General features: G+C 36.7%; 1 protein-coding gene across 1 annotated transcript; it reads left to right on the forward strand.

The window, feature by feature from the left end:
- Positions 1 to 1409: 1409 nt before the first annotated feature.
- On the forward strand, positions 1410 to 22577 carry LOC104866272 (leukocyte surface antigen CD47). Its single transcript, XM_010630157.2, has 4 exons — positions 1410 to 1562; positions 12229 to 12302; positions 20235 to 20582; positions 22501 to 22577. The coding sequence occupies exons 2-4, from the start codon at positions 12275 to 12277 to the stop codon at positions 22575 to 22577; spliced, it is 453 nt and encodes a 150-aa protein (XP_010628459.1). The 5' UTR covers positions 1410 to 1562; positions 12229 to 12274.
- Positions 22578 to 23199: the final 622 nt, after the last annotated feature.

Below are 23199 nucleotides of genomic sequence, written 5' to 3' on the forward strand. Positions count from 1 at the left end.
CCGCCTGGGTGGCAGCGGCTTCCCTCCTTCACCCCGTCCTCGCCTCCACACGCAGCTGCAGCCGGAGGAAGACTGGAGACCGCGCAACTCGTGCAAACGGGAACTGAGAGAGGGGGCGAGGGATGGCTGCTGTGTGGGATCCCTAATTCCTCACCTCTCTCCCTCGGGCGCCCACGCACTTGGGGTCGGAGGGGGAGAGTGCGAGGGCTCGGGCCCGGGCGTCGGGCGGTGGAAGCGCGCCTTAGGGTGAAGTCGGTCGGAAGGGGCTTTGCCCTGCTGCAGGAGCAGGGAAGCGGAGGGCTGAAGAGGGCCTGATTGTTTCCTTTCCGACCCTGCATTTATCAGAAGAATCCTTTGCTGGTGTACTTCGTTGTTTTTAAACCTAAAAATAAACTTCCTTGAAACTCTCTTTTGACCCCCAAGCCACACTGTCATGTAACTACACTTCAAACCATTCATATTTTCCTACTTTATTTGGGGGAAAAGTTTTAAAAGTTACCTAAATTTTGCTGGAAGTAAGAAGACAGTAACCTGGAATCCCAATACACATGCTGCACATTGGGACTTGGTGTCTTTGGACTTCAAAGGAGTTTTGCCTTTTGTGGTGGTTTGGATGTGTTTTGTCCCCTTAAAGAGCTGTGTGCTGGAGCTAAGAAATGAAAATAATTAGGTTGAAGGTGGGGGGATGCGGCCCTGGGAAAGGGTTCAAGTAGGTTTGGTTGGATTTGGTTTGAGTCTGAGGCGTTTCCTGATGTTGCCCAGGCTGGCACAAGAATCCAGTTCTTGTGGATTCAATTGATCGCTCTGCCTCAGTCTCCCCAGTAGTAGGACAAAGTGCATCCTGATACCTGGAAGTACCCAGAGTGGAGTTCTTATAGGACCCTAATCAATTTTGTTATGGGATGGAGGGTCTCAGGGAAATTGCTTGCTTGGGAGGGTGGTTCTTGGTATCCTAAACAAAGATTTGAGCAGGACACTCAAAAGGGGTAACAAGAATAGGATTTATTTTAAAAGGCATAGCCCCTTTTAAATGGTAAACCACAGAAGTGAAGGTACAGGCCACAGGGTGGGAGCCAGCCAGTGAGAAGGGCTTGGGGCCTGGACAAGTCCAGGTATTGGTTCTGCGATTCTGGGAGGATCTGTAGCTGGGGATTGGTAGGAACCATGGCCCAAGTGGGTACCTGACTCTACCACCTCAGGAACGGCTAGTTTTTAACCTTGCAGGGTTTTTAAGGAAGATGTTCTAGCATCCAAAACCTACTATGGGGTGGTGGTAGTGTCAAAACTGCAAATGAGGTTAGACACAGGCAAGGGTCATGTACTTTTGGGTTTGTGTATACATGGGAGTCTTGTGTGGTATTGGTTTATGTATGTGGTTTTATGATATAACTGGTATGTGTTGGTTTTCTGATATTTCAACATTGCCATCCTAGCTCTGATTTCTTAATTCTTGCCCCATAGCATTCTCTTCTCTATCATCTTGCTGTACCTCCATCCTCAGTTCCTCCAACAGAAGTTGCTTGAGAGGAGGAGCCTGACCTCTGAATGTTTCTGGCTTCTTGGTATGCCATTTGAATTCTATGCACACTTCTGCCATTGTGAAGCCTTCTGTCATGAGGCTCTAACCAGAAGATAAATCAATGGGGCTACTCAATCCCGGACTTACAGCTTCCAAAACTGTAAGCTAAAAAATCTTCTTTTTAAAATAAAGTACCTTTCCTTAGGTATTTTGTTGGAGCAACATTAAATAGACTGATACACCCCCCCCAACATACACACAGATCAGGCATTTGCTTTTTAAAAACATGTGCTTCATCTGTAAAAACTAAGAAATAGGAAGTTTCATAGCACTGTAGTGCCAGTCACACTTCAAATTTGTAGAGTCCTTTATGAACTGTTTGTAAGATTCAGAATTGAGCTTGAGTACCAGTAACATCAATTGTTCCATTTTTCATAGACTGCTAAAATAATTTCATTTTGTTAGCCTCTGTGCACCTTTGAAAATTGTTAGGCTAAATGCAGTCATTTCTCAAGTGGAGTCACAAACACTTAAGTGGAGTTGAGAAGCCATGGGTGGGGCACTACTGACTTCATGGATGCCTGCTTCAAGAACTACCTCCTAAAACCAACTGGACGGAATGCCCTGACAGACTGTCACGACTGACTTTATTTAGCAGTTGATGATGGAACACTCCACGTGTTTGTAAAGGTTTCACCTAGTAATTTCAGCCATTCATCAAAAAATCATGCTCTTGTATAATGCTATCTATGCTACTGAGCTTTATTTCAGATCACCTCAGGTAACTTTGTCACAAATAAAAGTTCCATTATTACAGATTTGTCTTTACATTTTCAGTTGGTTATGTATTAAATGATGTCAGAAGTGGGGTCCAAAGCAGAATCACCTCAGAAATTAACTGCTGACAGGATTACTGCATGCAGTACCCACATCTGCCCCTTGAAGAGCCTTCCTTCCTGGGTCTCCTTTCCTCACCTGGGTCTCTCTCAGAACCTCCAACTCCACTGAGCCAAGTCCTGCACTGTTATTTGCACATATTTCATGAAGTCTTCCCATCTTGTTTATGAGGAAGCTTTCCCATCCTTCCTAGTAAGTGTCTATGCACTTTTTTTCCTTTTGTGTGTGTGCACTCATGTTTTGTTTTGTTCAATCTCTGTTTTTGTATATTCACTTTTAAATCAAATGTCCTAGATAAATTTGTTTACATTACGAACTTTCAGTAATTCAAGGTCATGACAGTCCTAGACTGTAGCTGATGATATGTTCAAACACTTTAGGATTCCTTAAGGCTCTCCACACTTACTTATTTAAATATAAAGGCGATCATTATAAAATAAAACAATTTGGGTGGGATATGTATCTCAGTTGGCATTCGTTGCCTTAAAATGCATTCTGGACACAGACAAGTAAAGCTGAAACTCCTTCTTCTCTCTTCAGAGACTTGCCCTCACCTGCCTATAGATTCTCAGCTGTTAACACAGTTATTCTCTCCACAGTCACCTTTAAAAATAAAACTTCTAGAGAAATTCCAGGAACTTGGAAGAAATGGAAAAGTTAAAGCTTGCTACTTTGACATATTGGCTGGTCAAGTGAAGACACTTGAAAAATAGTTTTTGCTATTTCTTAAAGCAAAAGAATCATCATGAGAAAGACAGGTTCCTATAGTGAAAGAAACGCATAGTCTTTATCTAAAAAGGCAAAATGTTGAGATAAAGGGAACACTGTAAAATTCTTGTAAATCCTCCTTACATATTCAGCCACAGTTTTAACTTTTATTATTTGTCCAATCCAATATATTGGTAACTTCTTTGAAGTTTTTCTTTCTTTATGAGGGTTCCCATACCGCATACACTTTAACTATTCTACATTAAATTTAATTATTGGATTCCACCAGGACCTTTCTAAGACAGGATACCCTATTTGTTCAAAGGCTTAAAAATGGATCCTAAAACACATGATGAAATTTTGCTGTGTGTGTATTCAAATAAATAAATAGATATACATACATATTCAAAAATATATACATATATATTTGATAATTATAGTCCATCTTCATACATATTTTAAACCATTGCACAAATAAATGATAAGCTTTTCTTTCCCTCAGAACTAAATTTAAAACATGATAAATGTAGGTTAACATGTAGACTTCTAACCTCTCTGCCTTTCAAAATTTTTTCCTCTCCCTGTTTTAATGTATCAAAAGTTTAGTGCACAGCCTTTAAAGATTATTTTTCAGAGCAAATAAAAAAATTCTGAAGTTTACCCTTGTCCCATTTTGTTAGAGATATAATTTGTATCACGGTTTTTTAAACTAGTGAAGTCACATTATTAAGTTTTACTCATGACTAAAGTAATGAAAACTAAGATTTGTTATCCTTGTTCATTTGTATGTTGTTACATTTATATCTATATGTTATGTGTATATGATATTTTTCTACCAGAACACATAAGGGTACTAGATTGACTTGAAAAAAATAAACACTTAAAATCAAGTATATTGTCAGATAAAAGAGTAACCTAGCGCTTTACAGGTTGATGTGACTTCCATAAAAATTTGGTAATGTTATATTGTTGGGTTTTTGTGTTGTTTTTTGTTTTTTTTTAATACTGGGGATTGAACTCTGGACCTTGCACTTAAGAGGCAAGCGGCAGAACCACTGAGCTAAGTCCCTGGCCCATTATTTGTTGGTTTGAAGTAACCATATCTCAAAGTTGTAAACATTAAAGACAATGCAGGCCAAGTTTATGGTTATTTCTGTTAAATGTTTAAGATCATAAAAATGTAAATTTTATCTGAGAAAAAATGTACAGAGGAGAGTACAATACAGTGTCTTCATTACTTTCTCATTGCTAGGACAAGATACCCATCACCCTCAAGTTAAAGAGAAAAGGTTTATTTTAGTTTACAGGTTGTAGAGGTTTCAGTCCATAGTCAACTGGCTCCCAGGCAGGGCAGCATGATAGAGGTGTATGGCAGAGGAGAAACAGTCCATGTCATGGCAGGCAGGAAGCAGCAGCCTTCCTTCTGCTTCCCTTTCTATTCTATGCAGGCTAGAATCCTATTAGTTGGCACTACTTATACCAAGGGTGTCTCTTCTGTCAGTACATCCATTCTATGACAAACTATGATAAACCAGTGAGTGGATCCAGTATCATACACCCATGATCCAGTCACTCCCAAAAGCCTCACCTATGAATGCTTGAAGCTTTCTCGGCATATCTGAATATTAGTCCTAACAGTGTATGATGCTTTCTATGAAGCAAGCACAGCTATTTGACTCTTAGGGTTTAATTCCTGAAATATTTAAAAAATATCCTTTCAAAAAAATAAACTTTGGAAGGAAAAATAAGACAAAAATGTTAACCAATAAATAAGAGACAAAAAGGAAGTTATAAATATGAAGATGTATTTTTAGATAAAATTTTTAAAGAATTTTCTTCAGTTTTTATTTTTTCTTAGTACATGTTTGCAGTGCATAATGACTATATTCCTTGTGAGGATTTGGTACATGTACATAACACATATCAATTCTTTTTTTCATCCACTTCCCACCTGTCTCTCTTCCTCCTTCCATCTTTTAATCCTCTTCACATTTGAAAAAGATCTATCTCGTGCTTCTTATCATCTATCGTTTATTTTTCTTTATTTAAAATAATTTTAAATGAAAAATAATTGTGTGATAAAATACCAATTTTTGCCCTAAAATAAAATAAGTGGTTTATTCCAGAATATATGTATACATGCATATTACCTATATAACATATCAAAAAGGTTTAAGCAAGTCATAGGAAGTTAAAGCAAATCATGATGAAAGATTCCTAAAATATAAACTTTATAAAGGAATTTATATATAGGTTGTGTTGACAAATTAAATTGTCTTTCTAAGATTATACAATAATTACTAGAGATTAGTATTCTAAGTCTGAAATCTATTTCATTTATAATTTAACCATTTTCTAAAATACAGCTTTCTCATATTTTTAAGTTCCCTTTAATTGGTATCTCCCTCTGTTTTTAGTCGGCTCCTGTAATTTCATTTTTCTGACTGCACTACTGTAGCCTGCTATTAAAGCTGTTTTATAGGTGTGACTTGATTCTGTATCTTTGGATTTTTAAAATATATTTAAAATTTTCAACATAACTAGGCTCATGTGTGAGAAATGGAAAGGGTAAATAAGGACCAAAATGGATGACAGATATTGGGAAATAGGAATAAAATTTTCAAATGGGAAGAGGAGCAAGGTAGGTGGGAGGGGGAAAGGAAGGAAGGGAAGAGGAAAAAAAAAATCACATTTTTCTATTGTTTCTAAGACCCATGCATTCTCATGCTTCAGATTTTGGTTTTCTTATTTATGTTCACTAATGTGGTAACTATCATAACCTTGACATATACTCTTGGGTCTGATTATATTCAAGCACATTTTCACCAGATTTTATATTATCTAATTAGGCTTCCCATAAAGAGAAGTAATCACACTATTGGAGATTTTCTTTCACCTTTTCATAATTGGCCTATGAGACAAAGATTTGGGATATTAAAATAATTTTCTATTTTATGTTGTCTTTAAGTTTTTGATTGTTTAGAAAAATCGAGCCTTAAGAAAAATCAGGGATCTGTTTTGTTTGCTAACTTTCTGTATTTACTTATGAAATATTTTAATTATCATTCTGGTGAAATAAATGAATATTATTTCACAGTAACCTGTATTTCTATTTTAGTCACATTTTTTAAACCTTTTAAAGCTTTGTAGCCTCCCTGGGGTCGAAGTTCTAAATTAAGTCTTTGTAACCTGGATAGAATTAATTTTGATGTCATCCCATAGTGACCTTGAACAGTCTCAAAAGGTACATCACTCTTCTTACAGTTTCAGATGATTTTGTGGTAAAAGAGGTCTTCTTGGATAACCCTTTCAGCTAATTAAAGACATTTCAACCTGCTGTAGTGGTTTACAAGATGCACAACAAATCACACCCTCCCCACATGTCCAATTATATTTTAACAGCACATCAACACGCTAGGTACAGTGGCCCATATCTGTAGTCCAAGTTACTTGGGAAGCTGAGGCAGGAGAATGGCAAGTTTGAGCCATCTTGAGTAGTTTAGTGAGAACCTGTCTCAAAATAAGAAATGGCTGGGGATGGAGCTCAATGCAAGGTCCTGGAATTAATCCCCAGTGCTATGAATGAAAGCCAGAAAAAAAAAAGAAAGAAAAAGAAAAAGAAGGAAAAGGAAAGGTGAAAAGAGGGGAGGAGCAAACAAGCAAGCAAATCAACAGATTCAGAGATACTAATATAACCATAAATAAATAATTAATATTTTATGAAGTATCTTTAGTGGTTGAATGATTTTCTTCAAAGTGAGTTTTTAAAATCAGTATACACATGTTTTTTTTTACTATTTAAATCTAACAGTGATTTGTTTAAATGAGAATTTTTTTCTTCTAAAAAGTATGCTATTATCAAACATAAATTGCCATCTTAAGGAAGTAAATGTCTACTGGAAAGTCCTTATTCATAGTGTCACCCCAGCAAGACCAGAAGCAATGTGTTAAAGAATTTCATTTAATGCCCACCATTAGGAGACTTGCTCATGCTGTTATCTGTGTTTTGGCAGATGTCTTTTCTTTTCCCCTGAGGTGTTAATGGAGAGTTGTAAGACTAGGTTCTAAAGATGGAAAACAGCTGAACCCCAGTGACAAATTTTCTGAGTCCAGAATAATCACTTCCTTTTACCAACGCTGTTTGAATTTCTTAATGTGAATTCAATTGTAGCTAGGAAAGGCATTGCTTTTAATACAGTAATGTTTTGTGACATCACCTTCACATAACCATTTTACCTGTCTTTGCCTTTTAGATTTTTGTGGTCATAGCTTTTTATATAAAATAAAAATTTCTACATTTTTATGTCTCATGTCTGAGTCTAATGCAAATTACATTATTTTCAACTTTGTGTATTAGTGCAGGCATTTACTCTACAACAAAAATAATAATAGTATAGGATCAATTTTGCTAGGCTCATTTGGTAGTAAAGTAAAAATACAGAATATGTAGAAAACTTAATGCTGATGTACCTAAACTAAGACAACAGAATCTGGATTTTCATTCTCTGTGGTGAGATGAAGATGAAACAGGAATTAAAAGCCTCACCCTCCTCTGAATGTTTCATTTCATATCCGTGGAGCAGTTGTACAAGATTTAAAATCTTGTCGACTCCAAGGTTTGAGATTTAGATTTGGAGAATTAATGTGCATATCTTAATACTTGTACATTTTCATTTTAAGCATACGTGAACCCAAGTTACATTCTAAGCTTTTGGCAAGTCTCTCTTTGGCTTATGGACAAATTTCATACAATGCTTCTTAATAAATTACAATGCAGTTTACTGAAAATAGAGTTTGTTTTTATCCCTCAGTGGTATTTAATGTATTTGAAATTCTTGATAAGGCTATAATTCTGGATGTCATTGAGTTTAAAACGTCTCATCTCTCATAAGTCCAGGTTGGCCACTTCCATTCTCATAAGCTCACTTTTAAATCCTGTGCAGGGATTACTTTGAGTCAGGATTAAGTCACTGTGGACTCGCCACTCTACCCCATACCTTTATTTTAGTCTCCACCAGGAAGAGGTGCGACCAGATCCTCCTGTCTGTCCCTAACCCTACTCAGTGTGAGATTCCTGTTCTTCATGCCAGTGGCTAGTTCTGAGGGGAAATTGGTAGGATTCATTTTTGGCAGATATCTTTACTCACGATCTTTGCTTCATTTACCTTAGCAGCTGCTAGAGCTTCTCAGCCCATTCTTGAACATTCCTTCTGAGCAGATAACTTCCTACTCCATTGCAAACAGTAATGGTGAGTGCTTTGGTCCCTCAGCTGCCTTCCCACCATTACTAAGATAACCTATGATGTCTCAGATGACCTTCTTGTCATTGTCTTCTCACCAAGTGTCAGAAGAATCCCTTTTCCCCTTTCCAGGGGAAAGGCAGCCTGTGTACTACTCTGACTTCTACCATCCTGGAGACCTGCTCAGTCAGTTTAATTCTTCCTTCTTGCATCCTACATCTTGCCCTCTCTATTGACCGCTTCCCCTTATCTTGCATCTATGATCAAGTTTTACCCAGTATTACAGAAGAAAAGCAATCCAAGAACTAAAATACCCTTGTCCTTGTTTATCCCTGTGTCTAAGCTTTCAGTTGTTGCCTTTCTTTTTGCTTTATTACTGTGGTGAATATTTTTTAAAATTTAAAATATCATTTATTCTTTATTTACTATTATTTTATGGAACCTTTATTATGAGCAAACATTGATTGCAGTGAACTATTCAAAAATATAAAAGTAATGTTGTAAAACATTAAATAGTATAACATTACAGAAGCAGTTTCTGTGATTGTAAATATAAATTAGAACCAGCTACTAGGTGGAGGTTGCTAAATATCTGAAAAATCTCAAGTAGGACAATATTTTTATTCAAAGTTCAGTGCTATTGGTTAGAATTTAGGAATAAGGTTCAAATGATTATATTTCATTTTCTTAGTTTCTGTTAGTATTTTCTAGCTACCCTTCTCAGAGTAATATTAACTCAGTAAAATGTACAGGTACAGATTCCCAATGATAAATGTGATCATAATATAGACCTAAAATATACCAATAAACTTAATGGAATAAAAACAACTATCTGGGCAATAAAGTTATTGTGTATTTGTTTTTCTTTTTTTTTCTGGTATGGGGGGGGTCAAACTCAGGACCTTGCGCTTGCACGGCAGGCATGGTGACACTGAGCTAAATTCCCAGCCCAGTTGTTATGTGTTTCCACTAACTTTTAGAGTTAAGATGACAGTAAAAACAAGGGTTAGAAATGAGATACTATAAGGAAAATGAAATTATCCTTTTCAAATAGGAATAACTAAAATGTGCTGTCTGCCTAATATATCTTAGACATTTTATATACTGCATTTAATAAAGTTGAAATATTTACTGTGACAGATTTATTTTAAGAGATTCACTATTGCTTGATTCTCTTTTCATTTATTTCCCAAGTTCAATTTTTATCTTATTCTCTTGTTCACTGACATTGCTAGAGATAAAATAGCAAATGTGCAATCTAGAGAGCATTTAACACCTATTTTATCCTTAGTAAGTACTCTTCCTTAGTTTGTAGTAGTCATATACTTTTTTTAAGATTAATTTTATTGGTACATTGTAGATATACAATATAATGACATTCATCTTTGGAGATTTGTATCTTTACATAATCTATCTTGGTTCTTATTTTTTTCCCCATTCCCCTGTGCTGCCTTCAACCCCCGCCACCCCTCTCTATTTACAATGACTTTGTTTTCATTTTTTATTTTATCATGTTAATTCCATTTCCTTCTTTCTTTTCCCCTCCTCTCCCACTTCCCCTTCCCTTTTGGACCTTTTATTCCTATTTTACATTATCTACTATACATTTTTATTCTTATTTACACTACAGTCATATACTTTTTATCTCTTCTACTTCTTGTTTGGCCTGTTCCCTTTAAACTATTAGGTATGTAAATACTCAAGATCTTATTGTCTACCTCTATTTGAATTATAAGGAGTCTAGGAAATTTTGTTTAATATTCATGATTTCAGTTAGCAACTACATTCTTGCAGATTTCAAAACCTTTATTGCTCTGACCTTTCTTCTTTAAAAAACTCTTTTTTGGTGCCAGGGACCAAACTCAGAACCTTTCGCTTATGAGGCAGACGTAGTGCCACAGAGCTAAATCGCCAGCCCTCTGACCTTTCTTGTTAAATCCAGCTTCATAGGTCTGGGAATTTACTGGATATCTCCACTTCATTTTACCATAGTACTTTAATGATTAAACTATTAAATATTGAAGGAATGTTCTCTCCCAATTTTCAAGGCTCTTTTCTCTATAATTAATCCACAATACAACTAGTTACACATATTACTTTGGTGAAAATTTTTGGCTTCTCTTTTTAAATCCCTCAACTCTTACATGTCTGACTTCTTTTTATTATAAAAATATTGAGTTTTACTGTTATTTTTTTTTCACACCTGGAATCAAACTCAGGGCTTTGCACTTGCCAGGCAGGTGCTGTGCTGCTGGGCTAGATCCCCTGCCCTTTTACTGTCATTTTTAACCCTTATCTATTTATCATTTTCCTGGACTGATGCAGTAGACTTTTAATAGGTCTTACTTTCTCTTCTTTTCTAGCCTCAGTCTACCTTTCAAAATGCTGTCAATGTTATTTCTAAAGTGAAAATAAAGCTAAGTGGTTGGCTGCACTTTTCATCATGACATTCAAGGAAGCTTTTACAGCTTTTCTTTGCCATCTTTTCATCCTTATATCCTAGACCTAACCTGCTCTCACTTATTCATTCACTTCCTTCATTCCTCTGTAAAAATGTTATTTATTTTGCCTAGTAAGCTCTTTCTTTACCCTGACATTCCTATTTAACAGCAAGATCCAACTGAAACATCGCCCTCTAAGAAAATCATTCTTAGATATTTTCATGTGAATTTTAAGGAACTTTTCTATCCAAGCATATAATTGACAAGAAAATTTCCAATAAGTTATGCAGCTTTGCGATTCCATGATCTGGCCTATAGAATTGAGAAACAGTGAGAGTGGCAGGCACCTGTATTTCTGGCTGTTCAGGAGCCTGAGATAGGAGGACCACTTGAGCTCAGGGGATTTCAAGACGAGTGAGGGCGGCATAACAAGATCCTTTTTCTTAAAACAACAAAAATAAAAACACCCACAAATATGGAAGAAGAATGAATCCCTGCCTACATGAAGAGACTTTCTTTTTTGAGATTCATACATTTTTATTGGTATGTTTATGATGATATTATGATACATAATAGTTGCATTCATCTTTGAGAATTAGTAAATATATGTATTGCATCTTGATCATTTTTGCTGTTTGTGTTCTGTGCTCCCCTCTCCCCACTTTCCTAGATTTCCTTCCCACCTACACAAAGTCTGTCTCCTTGTTTATCATTTCTAATTTATTTGCTCTTTAAATTATTCATACTTTGGGGTTGGGGATTTAGCTCAGTAGTTTCACTGTCTGCCTCACAAGCTGAAGGTCCCAAGTTTGATCCCCGGTACCAAAAAAAAAAAAAAAAGAAAAAGAAAAAGAAAAGAAAAAATTCATACTTTGTATTTCTCATTTAAGAAAAACCAAATGATATTTAATCTTCTGTGTCTGATTTGTTTAACCTAGCATTACAACCTCAAGATCCATTCATTTTCCAACAAATGGCTCAAATTTATCCTTTCTGGCCGAGTAGTACTCTATCATGAATATTCACCATGTTTCTATGTTCATTCATCTATTGATGGCCATATGTGCCACTTCTGTAATTTAGTTATTATGAACTCTGATGCTGAATGTGGATATGTATGTATTACTGAAGTATGATGTTTTAAACATTTTTAGGAAGATACCCAGAAAAGATTTAGCTGTGTCAAATGGAATTTATATTTCAGTTTTTTAAAATAATGGCTATATAATTTGCAGAGTAGTTGGACTTGTTTATATTCCTAAGAATGGAGAAAGATTCCTTTTTCCCCACAGCCTCAAGAGGACTTATTATTATTATTTTTTTATTTTCTGATCATACTCATTCTTAACAAGGATCTCAGTTCTGTATGGATTTGCATTTCTCTAATGTGAAAGACACTAAATATTTTTTCATGTACTACTAGAACAAGCAGAATCTTCCAGAAGCAGAACCATGCTACTTTAGTGAAGATGGGGGCAAGGAAGTTTCACTCACTAGGTGAGCCATAGAACATCCTGAAACTGCAGCAAATTTACTGCTAAGCAGGGTGTGTGGGGGGGGGTTGGGTGCATTGTCCAAGCACAAGCACTTTGTCCAAGCACAGGTACAAGCTGGTGTTGAGGCTCAAGATGGAGTCAGGTTGGCTCTCACAACAGCTGCTGCATATACCTACAACCGCTATCCCATGGATTGCTCAGTGTCTGGTTCCAGATTTCTCTCCTGGATTATGCCCTTGTTTCTTTCTGTCGCTAGAGCTCATAGGCCCTAATTCAGTTATGGCCTCTGAATGATTCTCTTGCCTGTGCCATCTTCAGTCCTCCAATCTGAGGTGGCCCTCTCTTACAAATACCTCACTCATTGGGTTGTGTCTCCCAAAGGGAAGAGAGCGAGCACAGGTGTGTACTGGGTGGCATCTGCCAGGCTGGGTGCCTGTGGCAGCAGCCTAGCCAACTCTGCTGTATTTAGATTCTTCCTCAGGAGGTTAGGTCCTTTCATAAAATGACATGGTCACTGCATCTGGGCTGTAGCAGTGTTTGGATCAAGAGGCGGCCCAGTTTCTTTTTCTAAACATTCCTGCTACTGGAATTCATCTGGTGGGCTTCTTCAAGTTGCCATCCCATGTTTGGGTTTTTGTTTGTTCCCATTTTCAAATACCACTGGATCCTGATGTCTTGTGAGTGCTGCTGACTCTAGTCCACCATGATATCTCCTATTTTAAACATTTTTAATGCAAGAGTAATGGATTGAATTCTATTTTCTGTACCCTTGGTATGATGCTAATGAAGACATTGTCCTCTCTCCTGAGTCTAATGGAATGATCTAATTAAAACTGTACTGATAATATTTTCTAGTAGCTGCTATGATAATATTTGAGTCAGGGGCAATGAGAACAGTAATAATAGGTCAAAAACAATTGAATGGTAGTAAGAAAGTGGGTCAGGAATGAACATCTCAGTGGGCCTTTAGAACAAAAAACAAAATCTAATAAACTGTAGCTGCCGTTTATTGAGCACTTGCTATGTATGGAAATGATACTAAAGAACTTCATTTTTATTATTTCACTTTAACACCATGAGGCAGATGCTATCACTCTAAACATTTTATAGATAAGGTCATGTAAGTAAACAAGCTAAATAACTAGTCTCTACAACTATGAAGTTCTTGAGCTGAGTCTGAAACCAAGATCCGGCTTTTAACTACTATACACTCTACTCTGATGACTTTAGGAAGGATACAGACCTCTGTAGGCTGGGGAATAGCAAGTGCTAAGACATGGAGATGAGAGTGCTTTTGCATATACATAGTGTTGCAAGAAGGTCATTAGGAATGGACCTTAGTTGGAAGTGAGAAAGGACAGGAAGTTTGGCTGGAAAGGGTCTTGAAGGATCTCAAGTGCAGGCTAATGCAGATAGAATTTAGCCTAAGGAGACACTGGGGAAGAGTGTGGTTAAAACATATCAGGCAAAGGAGCACACATTTCCACTTAGGACAGTTATTTTGGGAACTATGGAAAATTCACTGGGGCAAGGAGGGAGAAACATTGAGGATAAAATCTGGGAACCAGTTAGGAGGTTACAGCTGTTCAAAAGAGAAAGGATAAATGTCTCATTCATTCATTCAACACATATGGACTTTAGGAAATATTGAATAGATTGAACCTACCAAGAATTCTCCATTACTAAGGAAAGGGAAGAATCTAGTGTGATTCCAAGGCCCAAGTCTGGGTGACTGGTAAATAATACAAAATACAATATGGAGATAAGGATTTGAAAAGAGGGTAGCGAAGGGTGCATAGGTTTTCAGATGTGTTGACTTTGAAGTTATATTAGGACTTCCAGTTGGAAATGCACAACAGATAGTTAATTATCTAAGGCTTGAAATTTAGAAGAAATGTGGGCTTTGTTCAGTAAGGGGAAAAGTGCAAGGCAGTTAAAACTATGGGAAAGAATACTGCTTGATCAAGGAGGTGCTGGCGATAAAGCTCTTAGGACATTCCCATTAGTGAGAGCCAAGAAGACTTCAAGAAAACAAGCTAGGAGAGATAGACAAAGAAGGAGGAAATTCCTCTTCATGAGCAACCACAGAAGCCAAGGAACAAAAGCAACACAGGATGAGGAGCTGCCTACTGATTCAAGAACTGCAGAGATGTTAGGACAGAAAGGAAACCAAGCACATTGGTTGTTTAGGAGGCATCATTGGTGATTTAGTTGAGAGCAGAAGTGGTGAAGTAATAGGGGAAAGGGATGGAAGCCAGGTGGTAAAGATTTAAGGAGTGAGTGCACCGCTTTTGAAGAAAATTACCTTAGCATGCAAGGAAAGAGTCTACCATGTGGGAATTTTAAGGCTGATGAATACTCAAGAATTTTTGGAAGAATTTTTTAAATGCCTCACAAATTCAATAAGGGGGTTTGGAGAATGATAATTAGCTTGCAAAAGTCCTAAAGGTAGATGGATCAGCAGGAGAAATAAAAACTAGCTCTCCGGCGAAGGGATTCAGTTTTGAAAAAGAAGGAAGTGGGACGAAAAGAGACGTGGATAGTCAGATTGCACGTAAGTTTGTAGGAGGGAAATTTTTAAGGCATCTGCCTCCTCTGAAGGACTCTTAAGTAGTGAGACAGGACTGTTTTGGAGGACATAGGATAACCAGCAAAGGAAGAAAAGGTTCAAAAGTTGTTAAAGAAGAGAAAATTTACATCATACTTGTGGAAAGATAAAAAATTGGCACATGCCTATTATCAAACCATTCTTAGAGGCTGAGGCAGGTGGATTGCAAGTTCCAGCCCAGTCTGGAAAACTTAGCAAGTGAGAGAGACTTCATCTAAAAATAAATAGAAAAATGGGGTAAGGAGGTAGCTCAGTGGGAAAGCCTTGGGTTCAGTCCCAGTACCGCAGAAGAAAAAAAAGGAAAGATTTAAGGGCCCACTATGAAAAATCTTCTCCTGTCTTAGTAGTGACATAAATGTTTTTAGGAATCCTAAAGACTGATTGCTCTTCTGCCCATCCAAAGCACTTTTTTCATACACAGTGATATTTATGACCTTGTACTGTATGAGCCATATTCCTTTTCTGTATGGGAATTTTAAGTTTCTCTCAAAGATAATTCTTACATTTTTTCATCATTGTATCCCCTCATCCTATCACAATGTTTCCTATCAGGCTATTCTCAAGGCACGCTGGCGGCTTAAAATTTCTTAGCTGGGCCAAGCATAGATGTCTATAACCCCAGAATTTGAGAGCCAAGAGGATCTTCATCAGTTTGAGGCCAGCCTGGGCTACACATAAATTCAAGGGCTAGTCTGAACTTTATAACAAGACCCTGCTTCAAAACAAAACGAAAAATATCTGAGCTGGCCCTGTGTGCCCTGACTACAATGATTAGGCTTTGTCTGCAACTGCTGGACATGGCTGTTGTTGGGACTGTAGTCTGAAACAGTTTAATTTGTGGTCTGTGTGTTGGGAAGTCAAAAGGTCCAATTAGTACAGAGGCTGGGAGACCACGCCCCTGCACCCACTTGAGTTTGTGCAGCATCCTGGGGCCAATTTTCTTGCCATCATTACACATCATTTAATCAGAGTGAATGCTGAACACGCATGCTTGTTGGAAGCCCTGACTCTGGATAACTCAGCACTCTGTAAATCATTCCTCTCAGTCTTATCTAGAGACCCAGCGAGAGGCACCCAGGCTGGGGTGCATCTCTTGAGAAATCTGAAAGCCTGATTTATTGGTATGCTTTTTGCTTTTCCTGTTGTCCCAGCACCATTTTTCTGTTTGTGCCATGTTTTTCTCATGATCATTTATCATGATCTTCAATAAGTGTAGCTAATCTTCTTTCACTATCAGATATATGCTTACAATTCTTTGCTCACCATACAGAAGATCCTGGAATCTGTTTGGTGGATCCATCCCACAGTATCAGAGAGCTGTTGGCACATTATATAAAAATGTTTTCCTATTCTATCTGTAACTCTGACATCACTCTTGGTTAAATTTATCTACTAAGTGATTTATACTGCTATGTCTTATTTATTAACAATTTTGTTGTTCATGTTACTCATCTATTTTCCTTTACTTGTTCTCTATATTTTCCATCTTTTCTTCACTTTGCCATTTCAACACAAGGCACCAGGCTAATGAGAAAAATATCAGATCACATCATCTTACTATTTAGTAATTTTTGTACATTTTTATAGAGGATGAAGTTATCCTTTACATTTGAAATATTTTGGATTATCCTTATTAATTATTAATGCCAAGTTTATTTACATCATAGATTACCCAGGTTAATTCCACTTTAAATTTTAGTGGCAGCATTTATTCTCTGTAAATTACCTAAGTTATGAAGTGTTTTACTAAGAGAAATAAAGCAGTAAAATTAGTGTTTTTTTGTATTCTTTAGAAAATTTATTTTATAAATATAAGTTATAAAATTATGGAGTGTTTTCTACCTACTTCTTTCATAATTAGAGCTTTCTCAAGAAGTTAGACAGGGTAAATGGACCCTTCACTTTTATCATTTACTAAAGAAAAAATGTTAAAATCACTTATGCAAATATAAATTTTAAATGACTTATACAAATATAAAGTGGACACATTTAAAAATTTTGACTTAACTCAATTTAAGAGCAAGCCAAGGTGAAGAGAAAAGCAATTAAAGGAGAATTGGAAGAGATTAACATTTATAGGCATGCAAAATGTTGGAAGTAATTTACTAATAGATGCAAAATTGGTTAGTTTAGTCAGTGGAACATGATATTTTAATCCTCTCTTCTAGCAAATGGAAATCAGTAGTAAAATAAAATTTGTATCTACTTGGAGACCAGTCATCCGGTGAATTACTATCAATTATGGGTAACTTATAAAGTTGTAAAATAACCCAATCACAGTAACAGGAAGGCCCAGGTCCCTACAGAATCAGATTATTCCAAAGGATCTGTTAGACAGTTCTCAGCACTCTACTGAAAACACCAAAATTCATCAAAAAATTTCACCCCATTTTCTGACACCTGCCTTCCTTTGTAATTCCAATGTCATGGTCCCTTTGTTTTTTCTCTGTTTGGTATAGTTTCTCCCCTCAGTGCTTCTCTCTCTGGGGAAATAATTCAAAGCACCAAGGGTTTAAAGGATGCAATTTACAGCCCAAGTTTTGCCTGGAGCTTCCTAATATTAGGTTATCTAGAAAGGTAGAGATCTGGAAGAGGTGAGCTATAAATGCTCAAAAGCTGATTCAGATGGAAAATTCCCAGAAGTATAACCGTTTGAACAAATTAGATAAGGTACAGTTTATTTTGCTAAAATACCACATTGTCCCATTTTCATAATATTGCCCTATAATGTTATAATGTAGTGTTATTTAGGGAGCATTTGCCTGTATATTTTTTCCTTTGATGCTCACCACAGTGATATCAAGTCATCTAGTGTTTTGATCCTCAAACACAGACAGTAAATAAGGCATAGGGAAGTTAGTTGCTTAAGACTGAGTACCAAAAAATACTCACTTTTTTTTTACCATTTTCCAGATCATATTCACTGTACAGCATTTCGTTCAATTATTTAGTGCATATTTATTTAATAATTATTTCTTAGACTAATAACGTCCTATGCCCCTGATTTTTTTTATTATGGTTTATATATAAGGAAGAAGTACTAAGAATTAATTATTGTCAAAGTTTATATTTTATTTATATCTGTTAGTGCTTTGACTTTTGAAGGATGAGTCAACTAACTCCCTAAGTAAAAGAACTGATAAATGGATGAAGAACATGGAAGATAACTGCAGTTCCTTCGCAGTGTCATCTATTTTAGTTGACTGATGAGAGCTTGTGTCCGTGTATAGTGTGAATTCTTAGACACACATAATACGGAAATCAGATATGGGTTTGTTCCATGACCACTGTCAACCCTTTTCTTCAGGGCCCTCCAAAGAGGACTGCAAGTGCTCCCAAGATGTGATTTACCAGCCGGATGTTCTTGTACAATTAAGAAACCATGAGTTGGCAGTGTGTAGCTCTTTTGGTGTTATAAGCCCTGAGCTTTGAATGGCAATGGCTAACAGCTGTTAATTAGTGTTATTAGCGCTCCTCCTCTGATGCTCAGAGCAGGTAGTGACAGGCAGGCCTCAGAGCTCTTCCAGCTGCTCAAGCTTATGGCTCCTAACAATTCTCCATTGCTCTCCACCATACTTTGTTAATAGCAGTTGTCAGTGTTACCCTTCCTGACCAATGGTGGCTTTCATGCCAGCAAATTATCAGCTCTGGCTGCTGATGACTTTAAAAGCCAGCAGCCTTTGACATTATCAGCTCTTACTACACCAGCTCAGTACACTCTACTCAATATAGAAGCATGAATAGGCAAGAATATGCTGTCTGGCAAGGCTTCATTAGGACTGTTGCTATAGCATAAGCGGGAAGAGTGCACAGGCTGAACCCTGTAAAGGTACGGGGAAGTTTCTTTTAAAGGAAAAAAAAATAGAAGGCTGTGAACAGAGGGACAGAATCATCCACAGAGGCTGTAGAGTGGAATCATCTGGGATATGGTCCCAAGCCTGCTGCAGTCAATGCCAATGTCTACGAGGGCCCAGAACAGCCATAAAATAAAAGTACCTTTGGGGGAATCTTTTGGATCTTTCTCTTATGTCTCATTTACATCTGTTTACTCAGCCAGCTTGTACAGAGCAGCTATTCATACTTTATGCTATTTTGAAGAGTTGATGGAATATACCCTAGTTGTTAGCAGTATCTGCTTCTAGTTCAATGTGTTTCTTGGCTTTTTCAGTGATTTGTGGTTACTTGGAGGAAAGAGTACCTGTAATACACATTTGGATATGGTTCTGAAGCTTCCAGAAAGTGTAGGGTAAGATGATGCTATTTAATTGTGAATGATCCTTTGTAAGAGTTGCATACAATATATCTATTGCTGTCTATATTTTTCTTTGGAAAAATAGTCACAGAGGATGTTTTCTCATTAGTATTCTAAGACATTTCAGGAGAGTGGAAAGATATGATTTGATTCATCTCACTTTTTATATTAAAATACAGTAGAACTGGCCATGTTTTTTGCCACTTCTTTTGGAAATGCAATATAAAGGTAAAAATAAATTTCATATGAGTTTAGCAAGTTCTGTTTAGAAGTATACAGAAGCCAAGACTTAATATTGGATTTGATTTTCTGTTCAAAATTTTCCCTTGGTAAGAAATAGTTACTTTCTCATTGTTGGGACAAAATACCCAACACCCACAGGTCAAAGAAAGAAAGGTTTATTTTGGCTCAGTTTGTATAGGAAGTCAGTCCACAAGTGGCTGGCTCCAAGGCAGGGTGTCATGGCAGAGGAGAACAGTTTATGGAGTGGCAGGTAGGAAGCAAGGAGAATAAAAGAAGGATAAGAGATATATATACACCCTCCAGGCCATGCCTATAGTGACCCACCTCTTCCCACCAGCATCACATCCAGCAGTCAGCCCATCAGTGGATTAATCCACTATCACACACTCATGATCCAGTCACCTCTTCAAAGCCCCACCTACAAGGGCATGAGGCTTTGGTGGGGTATCTAGATATAAACTATAACAAAATATATCAGTAGGAAGAAATGATTACTTCAGAATTTTTAAAACCAGATATGGCATATGCATGTTCCAAAACAATTTCTGAATTTATTCCCCACTTGCATGGTAATGCATCCTTTTATTGCTGCAAATGAATAAAAAGGTTCTGTTGTCTATCAAATGTGCAAGTTAATATTTAGAAACTTGTTTTTATTTTTCACCTTCTAGTTTTGCTCACTGCTTTACTGTTTATAAATAAACAATTTAACTACTTATGTTTTGTTTTTGGAGAAAGGCTTCCTGAGTGCTGGGGTTGCAGGTGTGCACCAACACACTAGGCCTTGAATCACTGCTCTTCAATAAACTATTTTTCTTTTTCTTTTCCAGGTTCAGCTCAGCTATTATTCAAAAACATCAAATCTGTATATTACAACAACTGCAATGAAACTGTCACCCTGCCATGCCACGTTAATAACATACAGTCAGATGACACTAGGGAGCTTTTTGTAAAATGGAAATTTAAAGGAAAAATTATTTTCACCTTTGATGGACCTAGGAACAAATCCATTCCAGACAGTGGCTTTTCAACTGCAAAAATCAATATCCAGGAATTATTAAAAGGAGATGGCTCTTTGCAAATGGATAAGGCTGATGCTAAATTAGGAAACTACACATGTGAAATAACAGAATTAACCAGAGAAGGAGAAACAGTGGTAGAACTAAAATACCATTCTGGTTAGTGCTGTGATTGAATATGGTCTGTCCCACTGGAATTTACATTGAAACTTGGTTGCCATTATGAAGATAGAGACTTTTAAAAGTCATTTGGTCATTGAGATAGATTCATACTTACTTTGAGGAAGTAGGTTAATTCTCAAAGGAATGATTTAGCTGGATTGGATTGCTATAAAGAAAGTTCACCCCTTATGCTCTTTCTTTCTCACACATACTCATATCCTCTTCAGCTTACTGCCATGTTGTGAAGCAGCAATATGGCCCTCCCAAGGAGCTATGTAGAGGCTGGTGCTGTGCTACTGGACATCTTAGCCTCTAGTATCATGAATCAAACCTCTTTTTAAAAATATATAAATAACCAAGTCTGGGGTATTCAGTTATAGCAACAGAAAACAGACTAAGACAATATGATGTCTTTTAAAGTTCCCTTTTTATTTGTCCTGCTACAAGCGATTATTTAAAGGGAGGCAAAATATGACTAGGAACACCTCTGAAATAAAAAGCAGCTAGTAATAATAAATACTGATGCAATGTTTAGAGATGTAGGATAAGTTATGTCTTCCTCTTCTACTTGTCACAGTAAAACTCATTTACTGTTTTTTTTTTTTTATTTGTATATTGTGGAGTCCTCTAAATTTTGGCCTAAGGACTATGTTATTTAGGGTTATTGTTCTTGGGGTCCTCTACATTTATTTGCTGCCACCAAAAGTACTTTCTTTCTTTAATTTTTGAGCCTATTTCCCATTCTTTAGCCTTGCATAGTTTAGCTTAGTGTTGTACCTTTCCAGTGTTTGATGAAATGCAGCAATGCTCCCTCAGCAAAGAGGAAGAAAATCGAGTTTAAAGATTAGGTTCTCATGGGTAACTCCTAGAGTGTTTTTGTGCTTATCCTTGCTTTGGTGTTGTTTTTCTTGACCAAAATATGAGGGAACTTGGAAATCAACTTAACTGAATTGATTTCATCCTTGTTTATAGTACCATGACTCTGCTTTATCTTACAAACTTGGGTTAGCGAGTTCTGCAAAGTAGTTAACTCAAGTAAAGAATTTCTGTTTTTATTGCTTATTTTACTAGTGGATTTAAGCATATTTAAGTACATTCTGACTTTCTACTTAAAAGCCTGTATTTAGAATAAAAAAAAACTATATGTACAAAATTCCCTACAGGTAAATGAAACAAATTTTAACATCACTAATCTTCAATAAAATTAAAAATACCACAAAGATACTACTGTACTCCAGTTAGAATGCTTATTATCAAAGAGACAAAACAGAGTGTAACCTTCACACATTCATGGTAGGAATATAAATTAGTATACCCATTATGGGAAAGAGTATGGAAGTCCCAAAAAATTTAAAGTAATTCTACACTATGATCCAGCAGTCACTCTACTGAGTTTATATCCAAAGGACAGGAATGACTATCTTGAAGAGACATCAGCACTCTCATGTTCACTGCAACCTATTCACAACAGCCCAGATATAAAACCAACCTCAGTGTCATCAGTTGATGAATGAATGAGAAACTCAAAATATAAATACAGAGCAGAGTAAAAAATACAATAGGAAATAGGGAGATACTATGGGTCTTTTGCTAAAGGGAAGGGGGCCAAGAAACGAAGGGAGCACAAGGGAAGGGGATGAAAAAAGAATTAAGGTGTGTTATGTATATGTATAACTTCCCATGGGGAATGTAATTAATATGTATGGCAAAACTAATAAAAACTAAAAAGAAAATTAGAACAAAATATTATAATGAAAAAGAAAGATGGTCTGCATATTCAGTGGAATACTATTCAGTTATGTGAAAGGGATGAGATGTAGTGATTTACAACACATGAATGGAAGTAGTGGTCATTATATTAAGTGAAATAAGCCAGGAATAGAAAGACATATTGCAAGATTTCACTCTTTTGTAGAATATAAAACAGAAGATGAACATAGGATAATTGTTAGCAGAAGCTTGGGAGACCTCAGGGCAGCATGGAAAGGTTGATCAGTTGGTTCTAAGTTACAAATTTTGAAGAAGAAATAAGTCCTGAAATTTTATTCCATAATAGACCTATACATAATTCACTGGTGAGTACCATACTCCATGATCCCATCACCTCAAAAGCCCCACTTAGGAGCACATGAGGCTTTAAGGCAACATCAAGATATAAAGCATAACAGGAATCTTTAACTGTCCACTTTAAAAAGTTTCTACTGTATAGAGGGCTCTATATTCTGAAAAACTAGGATATCCACAATAGAATTTATTTGGCTGGATTCTGGGGATCAATTTAAGCATTTTACCAATGTTTAACATCATAAGCTTAATGGAAGCAGTGAATGTCTACCATTATGAAATAAAAGTTCATTAAGACCCTCACAGGCTATATAGAGGAACAGAGAATTGGAGGATTCAAATGAATGATGTTGGTTTCAGAGGAATGGCAGTGCTTGCCTGGGGTAGTATTCACAGTATTCTTTAGACTGTGTATCCGTCTTCTGCCACCTTTCCCCAAGCAAACCATGAATGTTTTCAGTGCAATCCCTTGGCTTTATTGTAAGAGAAAAAGCCTCATGCCTAACATTATGGTCTTCAGGGTTTATAAAATACAATTGAGCTTAGTATT

This window comes from Fukomys damarensis, unplaced genomic scaffold (genome assembly GCF_012274545.1).
Source record: "Fukomys damarensis isolate Sample0158 unplaced genomic scaffold, DMR_v1.0_HiC HiC_scaffold_24, whole genome shotgun sequence".
Lineage (NCBI taxonomy): Eukaryota > Metazoa > Chordata > Mammalia > Rodentia > Bathyergidae > Fukomys > Fukomys damarensis.